The 17,678-nt window shown below is 33.9% G+C and overlaps 1 protein-coding gene across 9 annotated transcripts in view; it reads left to right on the top strand.

Annotated features, from left to right (window-relative positions):
- The window catches only part of aralar1 (calcium-binding mitochondrial carrier protein Aralar1), a 289,930-nt gene that overhangs the window by 69,544 nt on the left and 202,708 nt on the right, over positions 1-17,678 (top strand). The window contains exons 1-2 of one of the 9 annotated variants that reach the window (XM_087402835.1): positions 15,372-15,654; positions 16,129-16,174. The exons of the other annotated variants lie outside the window; for them this stretch is intronic. Coding sequence (XP_087258961.1) covers positions 15,632-15,654; positions 16,129-16,174 — 69 coding nt within the window. The 5' untranslated portion in view covers positions 15,372-15,631. Of the gene's footprint in view, positions 1-15,371; positions 15,655-16,128; positions 16,175-17,678 lie in introns of those variants that run through there. 9 annotated transcript variants of the gene reach the window in all.

Here is a 17,678-nt window from a genome sequence, read left to right on the forward strand (position 1 = left end):
GAAAAAAAAAAAAAAGAATTTTTAAGTTAGAAAGTCTAAAATGTAGCACAAAAGATATTTTGCAGTAGTTTTTATTATTCAATCTAGCAGCGTCAAGTATTTTCTTCTTTAACTTTTCGTGATAATACTTAAATGGACAATGTAACGCAATTATGGAATGTATTCTTTACTTAAGTATGGGACTTTATTTAGTATGGGATTTAACTTGGCGCCAGTTGTTGATATTAAATCTTTGATACGAATGATACATATCATTAAAGTTAATATTATCATATTAGTTGATATTGTGTTCTGTGGGGCGTGAAATGATAACTCTGTGTGTCATATGATTGATAGTATATTCTTTCGCGATTGTAACAGATCAGGGGATTCAGAGATTATGCACATGTTAGTGTACGTAGCCACCACGGCTCTGAGAGCTGAGTGCTCTTCCGGCACAGCCGGTCGTAGCTGCAGTCGGTAAGTGTTAGACCGCGAAATATAAATGTACATACATAACACCCTTCTTCTCTGCTGGTGTTATACATAATAGGATTAAGTTTCTTAAGAGTATTAAAAAGTGGTATAAAGTACTAGGAAGGTTGACATGATCTCGTGGATCGCTTAAGAGGTTGGATCTGGCAGAGGCTTTGGTGGCGGAGGAGACGCGAGTAGAGTCCAAAACTGTTCCTCTATGACTGGAGACAAACCAGACGCTTTCGATGGTCCTGAAGGTATGAGTGAACGAAGGAGTGCAAGTAAACTCTGTGAAACAGAACAGGTGGTATATTATAGTTAACATAAAAATGGATTCTATGTGGCTCGCTTCTTTCTTGCGGCACCGTAGCATTCGGTTCGTGCCCGGCTTCTTTTCCTTGACCACAGATGTAGTCTACATGTCTCTTAACACGTTCTGTTCTGGAAGTCAATCTCGTAGTGAAAGTCGCCCAATCTTGTAACGATTGTTCCTTTAATCCATTTATCCATGCAGGGATTGTTCGATAAGAAATAGACTGCTTGTTTGGGCTGGAATTCCCGGAATGTAGGATTGAATATTACTTGTTGTTTCTTCATCGTTCTCGTCCGAATGTCATCCGGGCGGACCATATCAATCCTGGTGCGTATATTACGTCCCAAGAACAACTGCGCCGGGATCTGACTAATTGTAGAATGAAGCTTTCCTGTATTGTTGCAGAAACTGATTAAGGTTTGATTGTGTAGTGTCACTGGTGTTGTCGACATGATACGAAAGATATCTTTGATTGTTTGTACATAGCGTTCCGCTTGTCCGTTCGTTGCCGAGTGATAAGGTGTCGTACATTTATGATACTTACCAGGTGTAGAAGTATGAAACCGGAATTTTTTTGTAAAAATTACACATCTGTTGTTTGAAAATGATAAAAATTTTTTATTCAAAATAATCTCCATTGCTATTTATACATTTTTCCTACCTCTCCGGCAATGTATGAATGCCACGTCAAAAAAACAGTTCTTCTTTTGAAGCGAACCAGTTATCGAGCCATTTTCGTACATTTTCATACGAATTGAAGTGTTGTTCAGCGAGAGCATGTCCCAGTGATGCGAATAGATGATAATCGGACGGAGCCAAGTCTAGAGAATAAGCCGCATGCGCTAATATCTCCCAACTGAACGCCTCGATCGTTTCCCTGACCCGTTTTGCTGTGTGTGATGGAGCATTATCATGAAGCAAAATGACTTTGTGTTGCCTTTTTCCATATTTCGGTCGTTTTTCACGTAATGCTCTATTTAAATCAATCATTTGCTGTCGATAACCATTAGTGTTCACCAGGTTTTAGCAGCTCATAATAGATTACACCCTTCTGATCCCAAACACAGAACATTGTCTTCTTTCCAAAGCGATTTGGTCTTGCAGTGGATATCGATGGTTCGGCTGGATTCACCCATGATTTACGACGCTTAGGATTCTCAAAATATATCCATTTTTCATCACCTGTGACGATTCGATGGAGAAATGACTTTCTTTTGTATCTGTCGAGCAGCATTTCACAAGTGGTTTTTCGATTTTCTTGCTGTCTTTCATTCAGTTCATGCGGAACCCATTTTCCCATTTTCTGAATCTTGCCCATAGCTTTCAAACGAATGGAGATGGCTTTCTGCGTTACATTCAATTGATACGCGAGTTCTTGTTGAGTTTGAGTATCATCTTCATCCAATAAGGCTTGCAATTCGTTGTCTGTGAACTTTTTCGGTGGTTTCCTACGCTCTTCGTTTCTCACGTCAAAATCACCACTTTTGAATTTTTTGAACCACTCGAAACACTGTGTTTTACCAAGAGCATGTTCACCGTAAGCTTCGACAAGCATTCGATGCGATTCTGCAGCAGTTTTCTTCAAATAACAGAAAACCAATGCTGTCCGCAAATCGTAGTTCGTAGGCACAAAACGACATGTTTAAGGTTAGAAAAAAATATACCGTTGTATGGAACTTGGGTTGTTGTATGTTGGAAATCTTCGTCAGCTGTTAGAGAGAGATGATGGCGCTGCAGATGCGGTCTTGTGGTCCTTAAACTGATAGCTAGTGTCATATATAGGGAAATTCCGGTTTCATACTTCTACATCTGGTAACACCATTCGATTGCAGAAACGCTTTGAATTCCATGGCTGTGAACTGAGTGCCATTGTCCGAGACAACTGTGACAGGATTCCATAAGACACGAAGATATTATTGAGTATTGTGATGGTTGAAGATGTGGTTGTTGAGTGAGTTGTTCTTACCTCGAGTCATTTGCTGAAGGCATCAACTACGATAGGTAACATGGTGCCTGCGACCGGTCCTGCGTAATCTATGTGTACGCGCTTCCAGGGTCCTTTTATTCTCAATAGTGATCCCGGAATTTGGGAGAAGCATGTGCATGTTTGGCGCACTCGATGCAGGATGGTTTGCTCTATGTCTGTGTTTATACCAGGCCAATATACGAAGGAACGAGCGATGTCTTTCATTTTAACAGTTCCTACATGAGCTGCGTGTAAATCGTTCAAGATTGCTTTCCATAATGAGATCGGAATAAATACTCGATGTTCGAACAGCAAATAGTTAGCTGCTAATGAATATTTTGCTTCTGGGGCTTTATAGTGGACGCGCATCAAGTCCTGACCCGTTTCCAAAAGCTGTATGATCCTACCTAGGTTGGGATTCTTGCGTTTCTCGGATTAGCTCTGCACGAATCGGTAGCTGTTTAATCTGACATGCGAACTTGCCGAATTCGTCATGAATTGTAATTTCTTCTTTTATCGAGATTCTGTGGTAGATGTCCACTGTCGGCAATGAAGCGCGAGAACAGCAATCCGCATTTGCATTTGACTTATTGGTTTGAATTCCACGTCGTAATTAAAGTGAAAGAGGCAGTCGGCGTAGTTTGCCATGCGATTGATGCAAAGTATCGGCAATGATTTCTCCGGGTATAAGATTTGTGTCAGAAGCTTATGATCGACGATAAGAACGAAGCCGGGTGTATAAGTAGTAAAAGAATTTTTGCACAGCACTATAGCTAGTGCCTTCTTGTCCATCTGTGGATACCGCTGCTCGGTAGTGGTTAGTGTTCGACTAGCGAACGCGATCGGACGTCCAAAGACGATGCGATAATACAGCGCCTAATCCCACTTTGCTGGTATCCGTGGCAAGCAGAAGGGAGAGTGATGGATCGTACGGTATCAAAACTTGTGGGGAAATTAACGTATCTTTAATGTATCTTCGATGTAAGCTTCCTCTGCTGCTGTCCACGAGAAGGGTTTCGTACAGAGTACACCCCTTAATATCGTTTTGTATCGCGAGATTCGGAGCTGTAGTATGTCGCCTTTGTTAGGAATAGCTGCTCCTCTTTAGTGGCTGGTGCGTCCCGAATTGCTTTGATATACTTGTCTGATTTCTGTATGCCACGAGAGTAGATTCTGTGTCCGAGGAACTCGACTGATGGTGAAGCGAAGACATATGGCGCGATTAAGATGAAGACCATTTGATCGCGTTCCAGTGCTTCGTCTAAGCATAAGATTGTCGAATCCATTTAATAATAGTATATCATCGAAAAAAACTAGTGCGTTGTTGAGATCTTGCGGAACAGTCTCCATCCGGAGTTGCCAGATAGCCGGAATGTTTGCCGCCGTAAATTGCGCGTTTAGGCGATATAATAAGCCCGTGTGTGTGGAATGTTGAACATTAGAGCATTTCCAAATTCGTCATCTACTGGAAGATGCGTATAGGCGTCCATGATGTCTAAATGGCAGAAAAGGCTTGCGTTTTTCATACGATTGAACAGATGTTCCGGGATAGAATGCTCGTCTATTACAATATTTGATTTAAAATCGGTTTATAGTTATCAGTGACTCGTATCTGCCCGTTCTTTTTTACTACAATGTGTATTGAGGAGGCCTATTCGGAATGTTCAATTTTTTTATAAAATCCCGATATAATTTTGGCTTTGATTTCCTGGGCGTAGTTGTCTCGCAGGGGTACCTCACATGCACAAAGATTGGTGCAGCTTCAGGTTTGAAATGTGCCTTAACTGAGGGCCTATGAGTTTACCTGCTTTGTTGCTAAAGATATCTTTGTAACGAGGCAACAAGTGATTGTTTTTCTTGACTTGCGGATAAACGAGATAACGAGGTAGTCAACGAGTGCATTTTAAGTGATGAGAATAATTTAACATAGTTGATCTCATTAGCGAACTCAGCTATCCATTCTTGTCCCAAGAAAATATCAAGCTGTTCCTTAACAACGTACAAATCTAATTTACACGTCGTCGAGCTGAGTATACTGATAACCAATGTACTGATGCGATGGCCCATATAACTGACGAATTTCCGATCAGTATTGCACAATGTAAAATTGAGTTTGATTGAACGCAGCGTTTTCTCCTTCACTATACTGCATGGAGCACCTGTATCTAATTCCATTTACAATTCGCGGTCGTCTATCTTAACTGTAATCAGTTATCTGCTTAGGATCGATAGACTTGACCTCTTTAATTTTACTGAATTGCTGCTGATGTCAATGTGTTCTGCTGGTCGAGCTGTAGTAACTCGATCCACGTTTTGAGATGTTTGATCAGTTTTGCCTGCTCTTTCGCTAGTTATAATTGTGACAACTAAATTCGCAAAAAGGGCATTTGTTGCGTCTATAAGGATCCGCATCCTTGGCAAGGACGAATGCTATTGCTGTTGCCCTTGTTCTCTATATATATATTTTAGATGAGAGGTTGCGCCGTTGATTCCGCGATGACGGTCTGTAATGAGGAAGTAGTTTATTGCGCTTAGTTTTTGGTTGAGTATAATTTATGAATTCCTTCAGGCGTATCTGACGCTTCAGGTGTTTTAACTGCGTTTGTGAAGCGCATGACTTTGAGAGTGCTAGCAACTTTGAGAGTGGGCTTCTGTGAAAGTCAATGGTTTTTGCGATGACTTTATCGCACATCTCACGCGATTCTAAATGCAAAAATTGCTCGATTAGCATTCGATCTAGGAATTCATCGTGGGCAGTAACTTGCTTGAGTTGTAGAATAAAATTCACGATACTTTCTTTTTTATATTGCACTATGTGGCGGAATTTGATACTTTCGGCATATTTATTTTTAGAGCGATCAAAATGATTAATAAGCGTGGAATGTATCTGATTATAGATTAATTTCTCTGGCTGATGCGGGCTAATTAAAAATTTAAGTGCATTATTGAGTTCAGTGCCCATATGAACGCGAGCATAATTAGCATGCAATTTCTCCGATATTTTACTTAGCAGTAATGTCCAGTCGAATCATATGAAATAATCTTCGACCGTTGTTTGTTCCGACGAGTGATATTTCGATATTGAGAATGCTGGCGGTCTCGTTAACGCAGGAGATATGGATTGTGCTGTTGAAGTGGACGAAATATTCGTTGCTGATGTTTGCAATGCATTTGCAAGCATGCTTGTGAATGCTTGAATGAGCTCGGGCGGTACTTCCATTTTTTTTGGGCTGATAACGTAACCTTAAATATACCTTCTTGTTCTCGAAAGATATTCCGTTGCGACGAGTTACCGAAGTGCGAATTCGTGTGTAGAATTTGATTCTGAATATTCCTGACTATTGTATTCTGCTATGTGGGGCGTGAAATGATAACTCTGTGTATCGTATGATTAATAGTATATTCTTTCGCGGTTGTAACAGATCAGGGATTATGCACATGTTAGTAAGTGTTTGTAGCTACTAGGGGCTCTGAGAATTTAGTGCTCTTCCGACACAGCCGGTCGTGGATGCAGTCAGTAAGTGGTGTAAGTGGTGTTAGACTGTGAGATATAACTGTATATACATAACAGTTAATACATCAGTTTTTTTTTTAGGAATAATTTTTTACAGAGAACTAAAGCTGCCTTACTTGGATTGGAATAAGAAGATCTTCAATAAGAATATCCTTAGAAAAATTAAAACTACTATTAATTGGGTTGAACATTTAGGTTTTATTCGAGAAACACGTTTCTTAGAGCCTTTTTTTATCTTTTTTAAAAAGTAAGTTTGTACTTTTAATATGCACACAAATGATCTTTATTATTTTTCGAAGTAATCTTCCCATAGAGACTTCTGATAACGTTTATACAGCTTGCGAAAACTCCGTAAAAAGTCATCTTTGGATATTACCATAAAGGTGACTACACGGTCAATAATATTATCAGTATTAATAATCACTGACTATATTACTGATCATGCATGGTTTATATTTATGCGTGATGATGGGTTAACGTAAAATACCGATGATGTGGATTTTGATTCTCGAGCATCAGTATCGCTTCATTAGGATCCATCTCTGCTGCAAATTCTTATAGAAAATTTTTCCTATAGATTTGCTTAACCATGGGTACCTGTGATAAATTCGATTGATCCCCATGGGAAAAAGCTCGTAGCTTGCTGCAAATTCCCATGGGTTTTTTCTTGGGTTCCTATAGAAGGCTATAAGATTCTGTAAGAGCTTGTATAAGTATCTATATAGGATTTACGCAGCATATGTACATAAGATAACATAGGAAATTTTTCTATAAGGTTTTAGGAACCTAGGAACATAGGAACTTATGTTCTGGAACCATGAGTTCATGAAAAAAGGCTTCTATAGAATGGTATGGGAAAAAGAATGACGCGCACGTTAATGCAATCGGATTTAAATGATATACAGGATGTCCTATATGAGACTATTTTCGTGCAGATAAAATAGACTAAACTGAGTCGAAAAGTCCTGTACCATTTTACAATTTTCACAATAGTTAACGAGATTATTTTCTAAAGATTGCCGAATAAGCGGATAAAATCGACGCATAGACAACTTTAAAATATTTTTCAGAGTTCTTTATAACATATTTAAAAAACTTTTTAAAGAACTTTTAAAAATATTTTAAAGTTGTCTTATGCATCGATTTTAGACATTCTGCTCATTGGGTAATAATTGTGAAAATTGCAAAATAGAAGACTTTTCGATTCAATTTAATTTGCTCTATTTGTACTCCGCTCAAATTCCAAAATAGTCACAAATCTTCTGAGATATCCTGTATAGTCTTTATAATACACAACGACAAATATGTTTCCGGACAGGGCCTGAAATCATAATTGAAACAACAATATGCATATTTTTTGGTTTTATTATTCAAAATATTCTTCAATACACTTGTTATAGCGATTCAATAGTGATTCAAATGTATGTTCTAGCTCAGTTTGCGGAATTGCCTCTAGTGCCTGTGTAGAAGCTGATTGGATGGTCGGAATGTCATCAAAAAAGCGTCCTTTCAATTTCAATTTCAATTTTGGGAATAATGAGAAGTCGCAGGGGGCCAAATTAGGTGAATACGGTGGATGGTTTAACACAGAGACACGATTTCCAAAGAAGAGCCAAACATTGACAGACAATCAATGAAGTGTGACTCGGTGCATTATCATGCAATAAAGATCAATTTTCTGGATCACGATATTCGGGGCGAATACGATGAATTCTGCCCATCAATCGCTTTAAAACTTCGAGATAATATGCACCAGTAATTGTTTGGCAGTTGGAACAAACTCTTTGTGGATAATACCTTTGCTATCAAAAAATGTGATGAGCATTGTCTTGATTTTTGATGGAACTTTTCGTACTTTTTTTGTTTGTGATGAATTTTTTGACTTCCATTCCACTTTGACGTTTAGTTTCTGGATCATATTGAAAGCACCATGTTTCATCACCCGTAACAATTGATTTTAGGAAGTTTGGATTATTTTCTGCTGCTGCAACGATGTCTCTGGAATAATTGATTCTCGCTGATTTTTTTATCGCTTCTTAATGTGTGTGGAACAAACTTCGCACAAACCTTCGTTTTACCCAAATCTTCATGTAATATGGTTCGAATCGTTTCTCTACTGATATTTAAAGCCTCCTCCATCATTTTTAGTGATGCATTGCGATCGTTTACAACAAAATCACGTACTTTTTCGATTATTTCGGGTGTTTGAACCAAAATTGGCCGTCCTGATTTTTTGTCATCTTCAAGGGTCTCTCTCTGCCTTCCAAAAAATGCTTATGCCACTCAAAAACAGCTATACGACCTAGACATTGACTGCCGTAAACTTGTTGCATCGATCGGAATGTTTCTGATGCACTTTTACCAAGTTTTGCGTTAAATTTAATCACTGCTCTTTGTTCCAATATTAAAATTTCTACCTCGACCAAAATCTTGTTTAACATGAACTGTCATATGTCAACCAAAATGAATGAAACTTTGACAGATGATAGCAAAATGTTCAACCTTTAAAATGCATGTTTGAACGCACAGATGTCGCCACTGGTAGCTGAGATGTGGTTCGTGTCCGCGAACATATTTGTCGCACTGTGTATACATGTTAGAGTTTACACAAAATTCTGTAACAGCCGATTGGTGTAATTCCACGTGAAAATCTAATTGTTTCAAAATTCCAAAAACTAAAAATCACGTGATATAAAGTGTGTTTGACCCAAAAATGTCATGAATATGTATTTTCTTTATGACAGTCAAGATTTTTTTTACTCGACGTGGAACGTACCTCGTTTATTAATTATAATTATCGTGGCTTTCAGTTTTTGGGAGTTACGAATTATTCTCTCAAATTAGTATAGAAATGCCAATTGTAAGGTGGTTTCTTTAGTAAAGTGCCGAAAATGTGGAGTGCCTCATCAGGACCCACTCAAAATTACAAATATCTGCATAATTTGGATAAAATATTAAAATTATGTATATCTTAATGTAATAATATGAGTAAATCAAGAGCTGCATTTTCATCGAACGAAAACAAGATGAGATTGTGTTTACTTTTCGAGGTTAAATTTATATGCAAATTCCTAGATAGCCAAGTCTGTTAAGATCATGTATTACTGTTTGTATGCTACATGCTATATTGGCAGAACTCGAGTAATAGCCGAGCATATTATATCAAACCATAGTTTTTCCGTTTACCACTAGGCGACGTATCTATCAATACTTGTCTCGTATTTAAATTTCTGTCACGGGTAAATATAAAGCGGTAAATATAAAACGGGTAAAACTAAATAACGCGACTAGTGAAAATAAAAATGTATAGCATTTTCTCACTGGTTTAATTTCTGACACAATTCTTTTCAGAAAATTCTGAATATTAAACTGATATTTTGATAACACCGAGCCCCAATTCTCTTATGCCCCCATTTCCACCAACATAGATTAACTTTAATCTCAGTTCAACTTACTCTTCGTTTTTTTCTAACCTTTAGAACTAAAATAAGACGAAGAGTAAGTTGAACTGAGATTAAAGTTAATCTACTTTGATGGAAACGGGCATTAATGTAGAGAATTGTTCATTTATTACCCTGGCGGAAAAATTTCTATGTCAAAGTACGCCAAAAACTATTCCTAAATACGCGATTTGGAACACGGAAGTAGTTTGGCGTAGAATTCTCCAATGCCAAAGTAAGTCGATTCATGTCTTTATCCGCCAAACTACAGCAAACTACGCCAGAAATACGCCTAATTATGCCCGAAAGTACGCTTAACGTTAAAAACTACGCTTAAGTACGCGAATGAACCATGGAAGTAGTTTAAAGTATAACTTCTATGCCAAAGATTTACGCCTTCCTACCCTAAGTATAGTTTCAGGTACATTTACACTGTTTAAAATAATATAATAATATTTTGAACTCATTTGGCATGAATTCAAGATGTTCTGTCAGTAGAATTCCATCGTAGCATGAGTACTTTAATATTAAAGCCCAACTTTAAGAGCTCATTTCACATGCGAAATGCTGCGCTCCTTATATTCTTTCTTAGGTGATTTTTATTTACGAATCTTATTTAAGCGTCTCCGCCCTGAGATGCATAATGCTCACGGATGAGTAAGAGTAATTTTAGAATGGCATACTTCATCATTAAAAATTAAAAGGTAAGTATTGTACATTAGTATAGTTTGACATAGGAACACGTACTTCAAACGATTTTTTCGTGCAACTGCGTAGATTGGCGGCAGTTTGGCATAGATATTTCTATGCCCAACTATCAGACTGTAGAGTGCAATTCCGCGTAAAAAGCATAGAATGATATACTTACTTGAAATACGAAAAAATAAAAATTAGTTTGGCGTCGTTTAGCATGAAACGCGTAGTTCAACAAACCGACGTGAATCTAGCATTTAATTTTATCAAAAATAAAAATTAATTATAAGCGTTAAAAATTAATTTACGCCAAGCTATGCCAAGTGAAAAATAAAAAATGACCAGCGCGCAACTTTAAGATTTTTTAATTTCATTTATGCTATTAAAAAATTTTAAATCTTAAATTTTTTATTTTTCGCTTTCTGTTTAACTGTTGAAGTACGATATAATAATCGGTACAAACAGATACAAACGAAGTGCAAACGCGCTACGGCTATTAATTTTTACTTTTGATAAAGTTGGGCGCCAGGTTCACATCGGTGTTCAGGAAGTAATGATTTATTAGTTGCGCGTACTTTGGCATACTTTCTATGCCTAACTAAGTCCAAGTACGCCATTTGGCATAGCTTGGCGTAGTTATTTCTATGTTTAACAATGCGATTTTACGTCACAGTCATAGAAGTAGAAAGGCATACTTTTTGGCGTACTTTGACATAGAAATTTTTCCGCCAGGGTAACATTATTTAAGATGCAATAAAAATTAAGAGTACATTTTTTATTTAGCAAAATTTTATTCTGATCAAATGTACTTTAATAAAAATTAGTTAATAAAAGTTAAATGTATGATAAATTATATTTATTTATTACGTGTATTTCTGCTGCATTTTTGCCCTCAGCAGTTGATAATGCTAGATTACGCTAGATTACGTTTTATATTAAATGCCATGTTTTCGCAGTTAGTATTTGATATGATAAATTATGTTGTATTCTTGCCGCAATTTCGCTGTCACAATGTGACATCAGATTATGCTTGATTTCTGCTATCTTTTTGTTATTAGTATTAAATTTGATATATCAAATTTTGCCCGATATTTACTATGTATTTGCTGTTACGATATTTGTAATGAAAAATGTTCGATTTTTATTATACTTCTACCGCCGTTCTATGTTAGCAGAGTATGTTGTTACAAATTACAAGCTTAATGAGAAAGCACCAGCTTAATATCTGCTGTAACGTTATGATCAAGTTTGCTAGCGTAGTACTAGCATTTTACTAGGTTTATGCATGTAAATATCTTTCTAGAATGATCTTCGTTGACCTATAATTTTTAGAGATGCACCGGATATCTGGAAATTATCCGGTATCTGATACTTTTTTATCCGACCGAATAGTCGAATTCATTAGTATCCGGGAATATATCCGGATATCATATAATTAAAATTTGATATTAAATTGTTGATTTTTTTTTATACAAATGTTCTAAACATAAGTATTCATAATGCTATAATATTTTATACATTGTTACAAAATTACAATCTTTTTCTCTATAGGCTTTTGTTTTAGAAAACTTTCTCAAAATTCGATCGGATATCCGGAAAATGTATATCTGACTCAAAGAAATTGCCTTCTTGTATATTCGATCGGATACCAGATATCCGATGTTACATTCTGTCTGAATATCCGATATCCAGTATTCGGTAATTTTACGATTCGGTGCATCCCTAATAATTTTTTTATGACCATTAAAATCGTAATTTTTTAAACTATTATAATCTCGTTTTTGAGAAAAATCTATGGTAAGATTTTTATGCATTTAATCAAAGAATCTGCGAGCCTTATCTGTCACTAATTGTAAGTTATACGTGAAAAATTACATTTTCATTATTTTTTCTCTCTTTTATCGTAGAATCTAGAATTTTGGACACGTATCAATTTCACTACTTCAACTTCATTAAAAAAAATGTAAAAAAAGTTAGACAGTTTTATGGGGTAATTTGATTTACTAAAGTACTTAAATTGTTTATTAATTCGCGATTTACATTATGTAAGTTGCCTGCTGATAAGAGAGCTCATTCATTAATAACCATTTCAATAATATTAGGTTGGTGCATATGAAATGTCGGATTTTCTTTACATATGAACGTTTGTCTCCCTGTTTTCGTTATGCTTTTGTTTTTGACATAACCTCGTTTACCATATAGTCGTATTGTCCATTGCCAGAGTCACATTTCAACAAAGAAGATTTTCTCAAAAGTGTTCCATTTTGTTATTTGTTTTGAATTTCGTAAGGATATGAATTCAACCGATATTCATGTAATTTTTTTTATATGAGTATAAACTTGGTAATAATGCTGCAAAAGCTGCACGCAATATAAACCAGGCATTTGGGGAGAATACTGTTAACGATCGAAAAGTGCAGCGTTGGTTTGAAAAATTTCGGTCTGGTGATTTTTCCCTACAAAATGAACCGCGTGGAAGATCCAAAACGTCTGTGAAAAATGATGCTCTGAAAGCATTGGTGGAAACGAATCCAACTGTATCTACAAGGAAACTTGCTACCAGAATGAAAGTTGATCATACAACGATATTGCGACACCTTTCTGAAATTGGCAAAGTGAAAAAAATGGATAAATGGGTACCACACGAACTACCCGAGCGAAATAAGCTGGCTCGATTGAATCATCGTATGCTCATCATTACTAACCCGATTTCATCGAGAGCCATTTTTCGATCGGATTATTACTTGTGATGAAAAATGGGTTCTTTACGACAATAGGAAAAGCTCGGTGGCTTGATAGGAATGAAGCTTGTGCTCATACTCCAAGGCCATCACTTCATCCACGGAAAATTTTAATAACAGTTTGGTGGAATGTGACTGGAGTAATTCATTACTCATTCCTTCGAACTGGGGAGACAAATACAGTCGAAAAGTACTGCCAGTACATTGATGAAATGCATGAAAAATTGAAAATTATACGCCCATCACTTGTTAATCGGCATGGCCCAATACTTCTCCACGACAATGCTCGGCCGCACACATCGTACAAAACAATTGCGAATTAAATGAATTAAAATATGAAATTTTGCAGCACCCAGCTTATTCACCGGATCTTTCGCCAACTGACTTTCATTTTTTTAAACATTTAGAACAGTTTTTACTGGCTAAACAGTATGAAAATGAAGACAGAAAATGAAGACTGAAAAATTCCATATCAGAGTTTATTGATTCTAAAGATCAGAATTTCTTTAAAACAAGTATCTATGCATTAAAATCTCGTTGGGAAAAGTGTATTGAAACAAATGGAGCATATTTTGATTAAATAAACAGCTTTTGAAAAAAGATATATGAAAGTTTTATATATTCACTTAAAAATCCGACATTTCAAATGCACCAACCTAATAATAATTATAATGATTAATAAATCATGTAGTCACACATTACTTTGAGCAATGAGATATGTTGAGACTATGATTTCTACATGTGTTTTTTTTTCTCAATATACATACACTTCAATATATAGAGAAATACTGCAAAAAATTCAAATATTTTCTATTTTAATTTTAACTTTCTTTTAGTCTTATTATCTAGTTTAATCATTTTTTTATTATTAGAATTATATTTTGCTAATGCTTTGATTTTATCGTTGAAATGAATAGTAATGATTATATTTAGCATATTAATTTTATAAATTTATTTTATATGATATCGCATATTATTACATTGAATGTAGGCCGCGTGCCATTAGTTTTCTGGTTTCTCCGTCTTACGGATTTTATTTTTTCCCTTCTCTCGTATCTCAGTCAGATGAAAATAGTATAGTAGAAATAGTATAGTAGAAACAGGCTAAGGCCAGTGAGCTAGATTGGTGTATTCTGCAAATAAAGATGAGGATGTAGAATTTAGTTCCAAAAAATTATTTATTTAAAACTAAACAGTATATTTGAGAAATTTTAAATTTTTAAGACGTAAACTTAAACAGTCGTACTCGTTTTTACATATAATTCTATTATTTATTGATAATTCTAGCAGATCTTAGATAGCAATTTATAGCGTTTTAAACTAAAAATTATAGCATAAATTTGCTATATAACATAAATTTTATATAAAAATATGTAAGTTAAGTAAAATATATATAAAATAAATTAACTTTATAATGTTGTTATAAAAAAAAATTTAGATAAAAATGTATAAATTAACTTAGAAGACTAATTTATTAAATTATATGTTTATATTATATTAAATTAAATCTAAATAAATGTGGTTTATTATTTTTCTAAAAGAAAAAGAATTATCTCATGTTTCTAAACATTGCTTTTATATTTGTTTTCTTTCTCATTATTCGGTACGCCGTCTTGAGATATTATCCACGATAAAAATACTTTTCAGATATTTTCCATTTTGTTTTGTGACAATAATAATATATAAAAATAGATTTAAACCACAAGAATATTATATATTTAAAATTCCCAAATATATATTTGATAAAATGAATGAAGAAACACTTACATATACGTTCTTCATAAGTTGCTATATAAAGCTATGAAATCTACTAAATAGTATTGTTGGTTAATTATATTGTCTATATAATTCTAAATTATTATTATATTATCTATATAATGTTATAATTCATATTGTCTATGGTCTTACGAAAATGAATATCTAATCTACTGGAAAATCACAAGTAAATTTATGATTTATCAATATATTATTATAATTTTTGAATCTTACTTGTATATTATAGTCACTGATAATATGCGTGTATCACCACGCATAGTAATCTAGGTTGTTATATCTATAGTTTTTCTGCAATAATTTTACGTTTAAGCAGGTTCGAAGTTCTTACGGATGGTGCCATAGACCACCTCTCTCGCGACATACATCACGAGCTTTTCGCAGCGAATCTTTTGAGTTTATGCGTCAGTGAAGTCTAGACAGTGATTCAAGTAACTTGATTATTTGAATAATCACTTTTGCGTTATTGTACATACGCCATACGTATATAGTATAGTGATAGATCGATGAGTGACAGCGAAATAATTTAAATGTGTTCGATAGTTCGAATTTAAATTTGCGATGTTGTTTTTGTTGCAATTTTTCTAATTGATATCAAAGTATCGAGTTACATCAAGACAATTATTGATGTGTATCGATGCGATTCTGAGCTACTTGATCATACATACTTATCTCTCTATATTGGATAGATTGGATATTGGATAGATTTTCAAAATTGATCATGTGATCGCGTCGATGGCAATTTTAAAGACCTTATTGTAAGTTTACATTCCGCGCTGTTTGCTTTAAAAAAATCATTTAATTTTATCTTCGATAATACGGTAACTTATATATTTTTCAAATTAAAAAGGAAAATTAAAGTGTATCATATAATTATGATAACTATGTATAACTTACATAATTTCAGATCGATATCTTTTTTACTTATAAGAAATGTTACCGTTTATATAGTTCATTTCTCTCTCTTCTCATCTCTTATAATTGCAGTAACTGCATTTTATACATGACAATCGTGTAAACGTGTATAAAAATCGGTTTCTAATATATATATATATATATATATATATATATATATATATATAAAGTTAGAAATGTATATACCGTTTTTAACAGTAAAGTATGTAATGTTTGATATAAAAATGTTTTTGAAAAAGTAATTTAATTACTTATACATACATATACATATGTGTGTATGTGTATGTGTATGTTTGTGTGTGCATGCATGTATGAAGGGAAGAAAAGATGGTATATAAGAAGAGGAATGAAGAATCCAACGAGGTCTGTATAAATATTTACTAACTCTATATTATATTATTTAACTGAAAATTTTAATTAATTGCGGGGATTGGCGGAATAAAGGCACAATTCTATTTAGGTCCTTTTCCGGCTATTAACTTTTTCATGTATTATTGATTGTAATAGAAAAGTATTGTAACATGTAACTTCTTAAAGACATTACATAAATTTATTTGATATTGTACTCATTTGTGTGTAATAAAAAAGTAGCAAGTTATTTTAATTTTTATCAAGATTTTGTAATTAGGCCTTTATTCCGCCCATCCCCTCAATTATTAGAAGGAAAAAAGTGTAAATACAAAAATATGTTTTAGAATTATCATGCTTATTAATGTATTATTAATTCCTTGTTGACCCTGATTTTCTTATTGATTTCGTTATAGTTGCAATTATAGAAATTGTGTTTTTGGAAAAGGATTGTAAAAAAACCTCTGTTCTGGACTCGTTTTAAAGTGTGTTTATTATTATTTTCATTGTTTTTTAAAGCATCCTGTTCCTAAGAAACAACTCATCGTCAGTATCGTATTTATCTTGGGATTAAATTCATTTTACAATTACTTTTATTCCTATCACAGATGAAATATTTTTTTATTAAAAATTCTTAGTATTATATATGTGTGAAATGGTAAGTCTGATAATCGCAGGATCTTTTACTTGACAAGTAACTGCTTTAGCACTCAGTTATCCAACACATCCCTATGTTATTTATAATAATAAAATAGATTTAAGAAAAGAATAATTTAAAAAAAATATCGTTTGTAACATTGAAAATTTATTATGTCTCCATGTTTCTTGAAAAGCTTAAGAAAAATTTGTTGATCTGTAAAAATTTACTAGTTTGATACACTCAGAGAAAAAAATCATTTTAGAAATTAGAAATTTGAAGACAAATAACGTTTCCACTATGAATTATAAAGTTTTAAGAAGAACAATAAATAACTTACATGAACTATGAAAATATAGTAATAATATAGTAACATTCAGGGAATGAAAAGTTACTTTTTAAAAATAATATGTTACTTGTTACCGAAAAAATAACAAGTTACCGTTACTATTACCGATTTTTAAAAATAACTCATTACTGTTACTTGAGAAAGTAACTTTTCGTTACTTTTCCATTACTTTTTTTAAATCGACGACCATCAATCACAGCGGATGGGTAGCCAATCGAACCGTGTTTAATCGTGTGCAAAGTAACGACAAAAGTAACTATAAAATTCGTTACAGTTACTAAAAAAAATGTAACGCAGTTATCAGTAAAGTTAGCAAAAAAACTTGTAACTGTAACTTTGTTACAAGTAACGAATTACTTCCATTGATAATATTAACCATTTATTTAAAATGATTAATATTATATTTTTTAAATTTATTTAATTTGTTTGTTCTTATTAGAACTTTATAATACATACTTGTGATGCTATTTATCTTCAACATCTAGATATATAAATAGATAGCTTTCAGGATTAAAGTTACTAGATTTTTGTAC

This window comes from Acromyrmex echinatior, chromosome 2 (assembly GCF_024713525.1).
Source record: "Acromyrmex echinatior isolate Ae372 chromosome 2, ASM2471352v2, whole genome shotgun sequence".
Lineage (NCBI taxonomy): Eukaryota > Metazoa > Arthropoda > Insecta > Hymenoptera > Formicidae > Acromyrmex > Acromyrmex echinatior.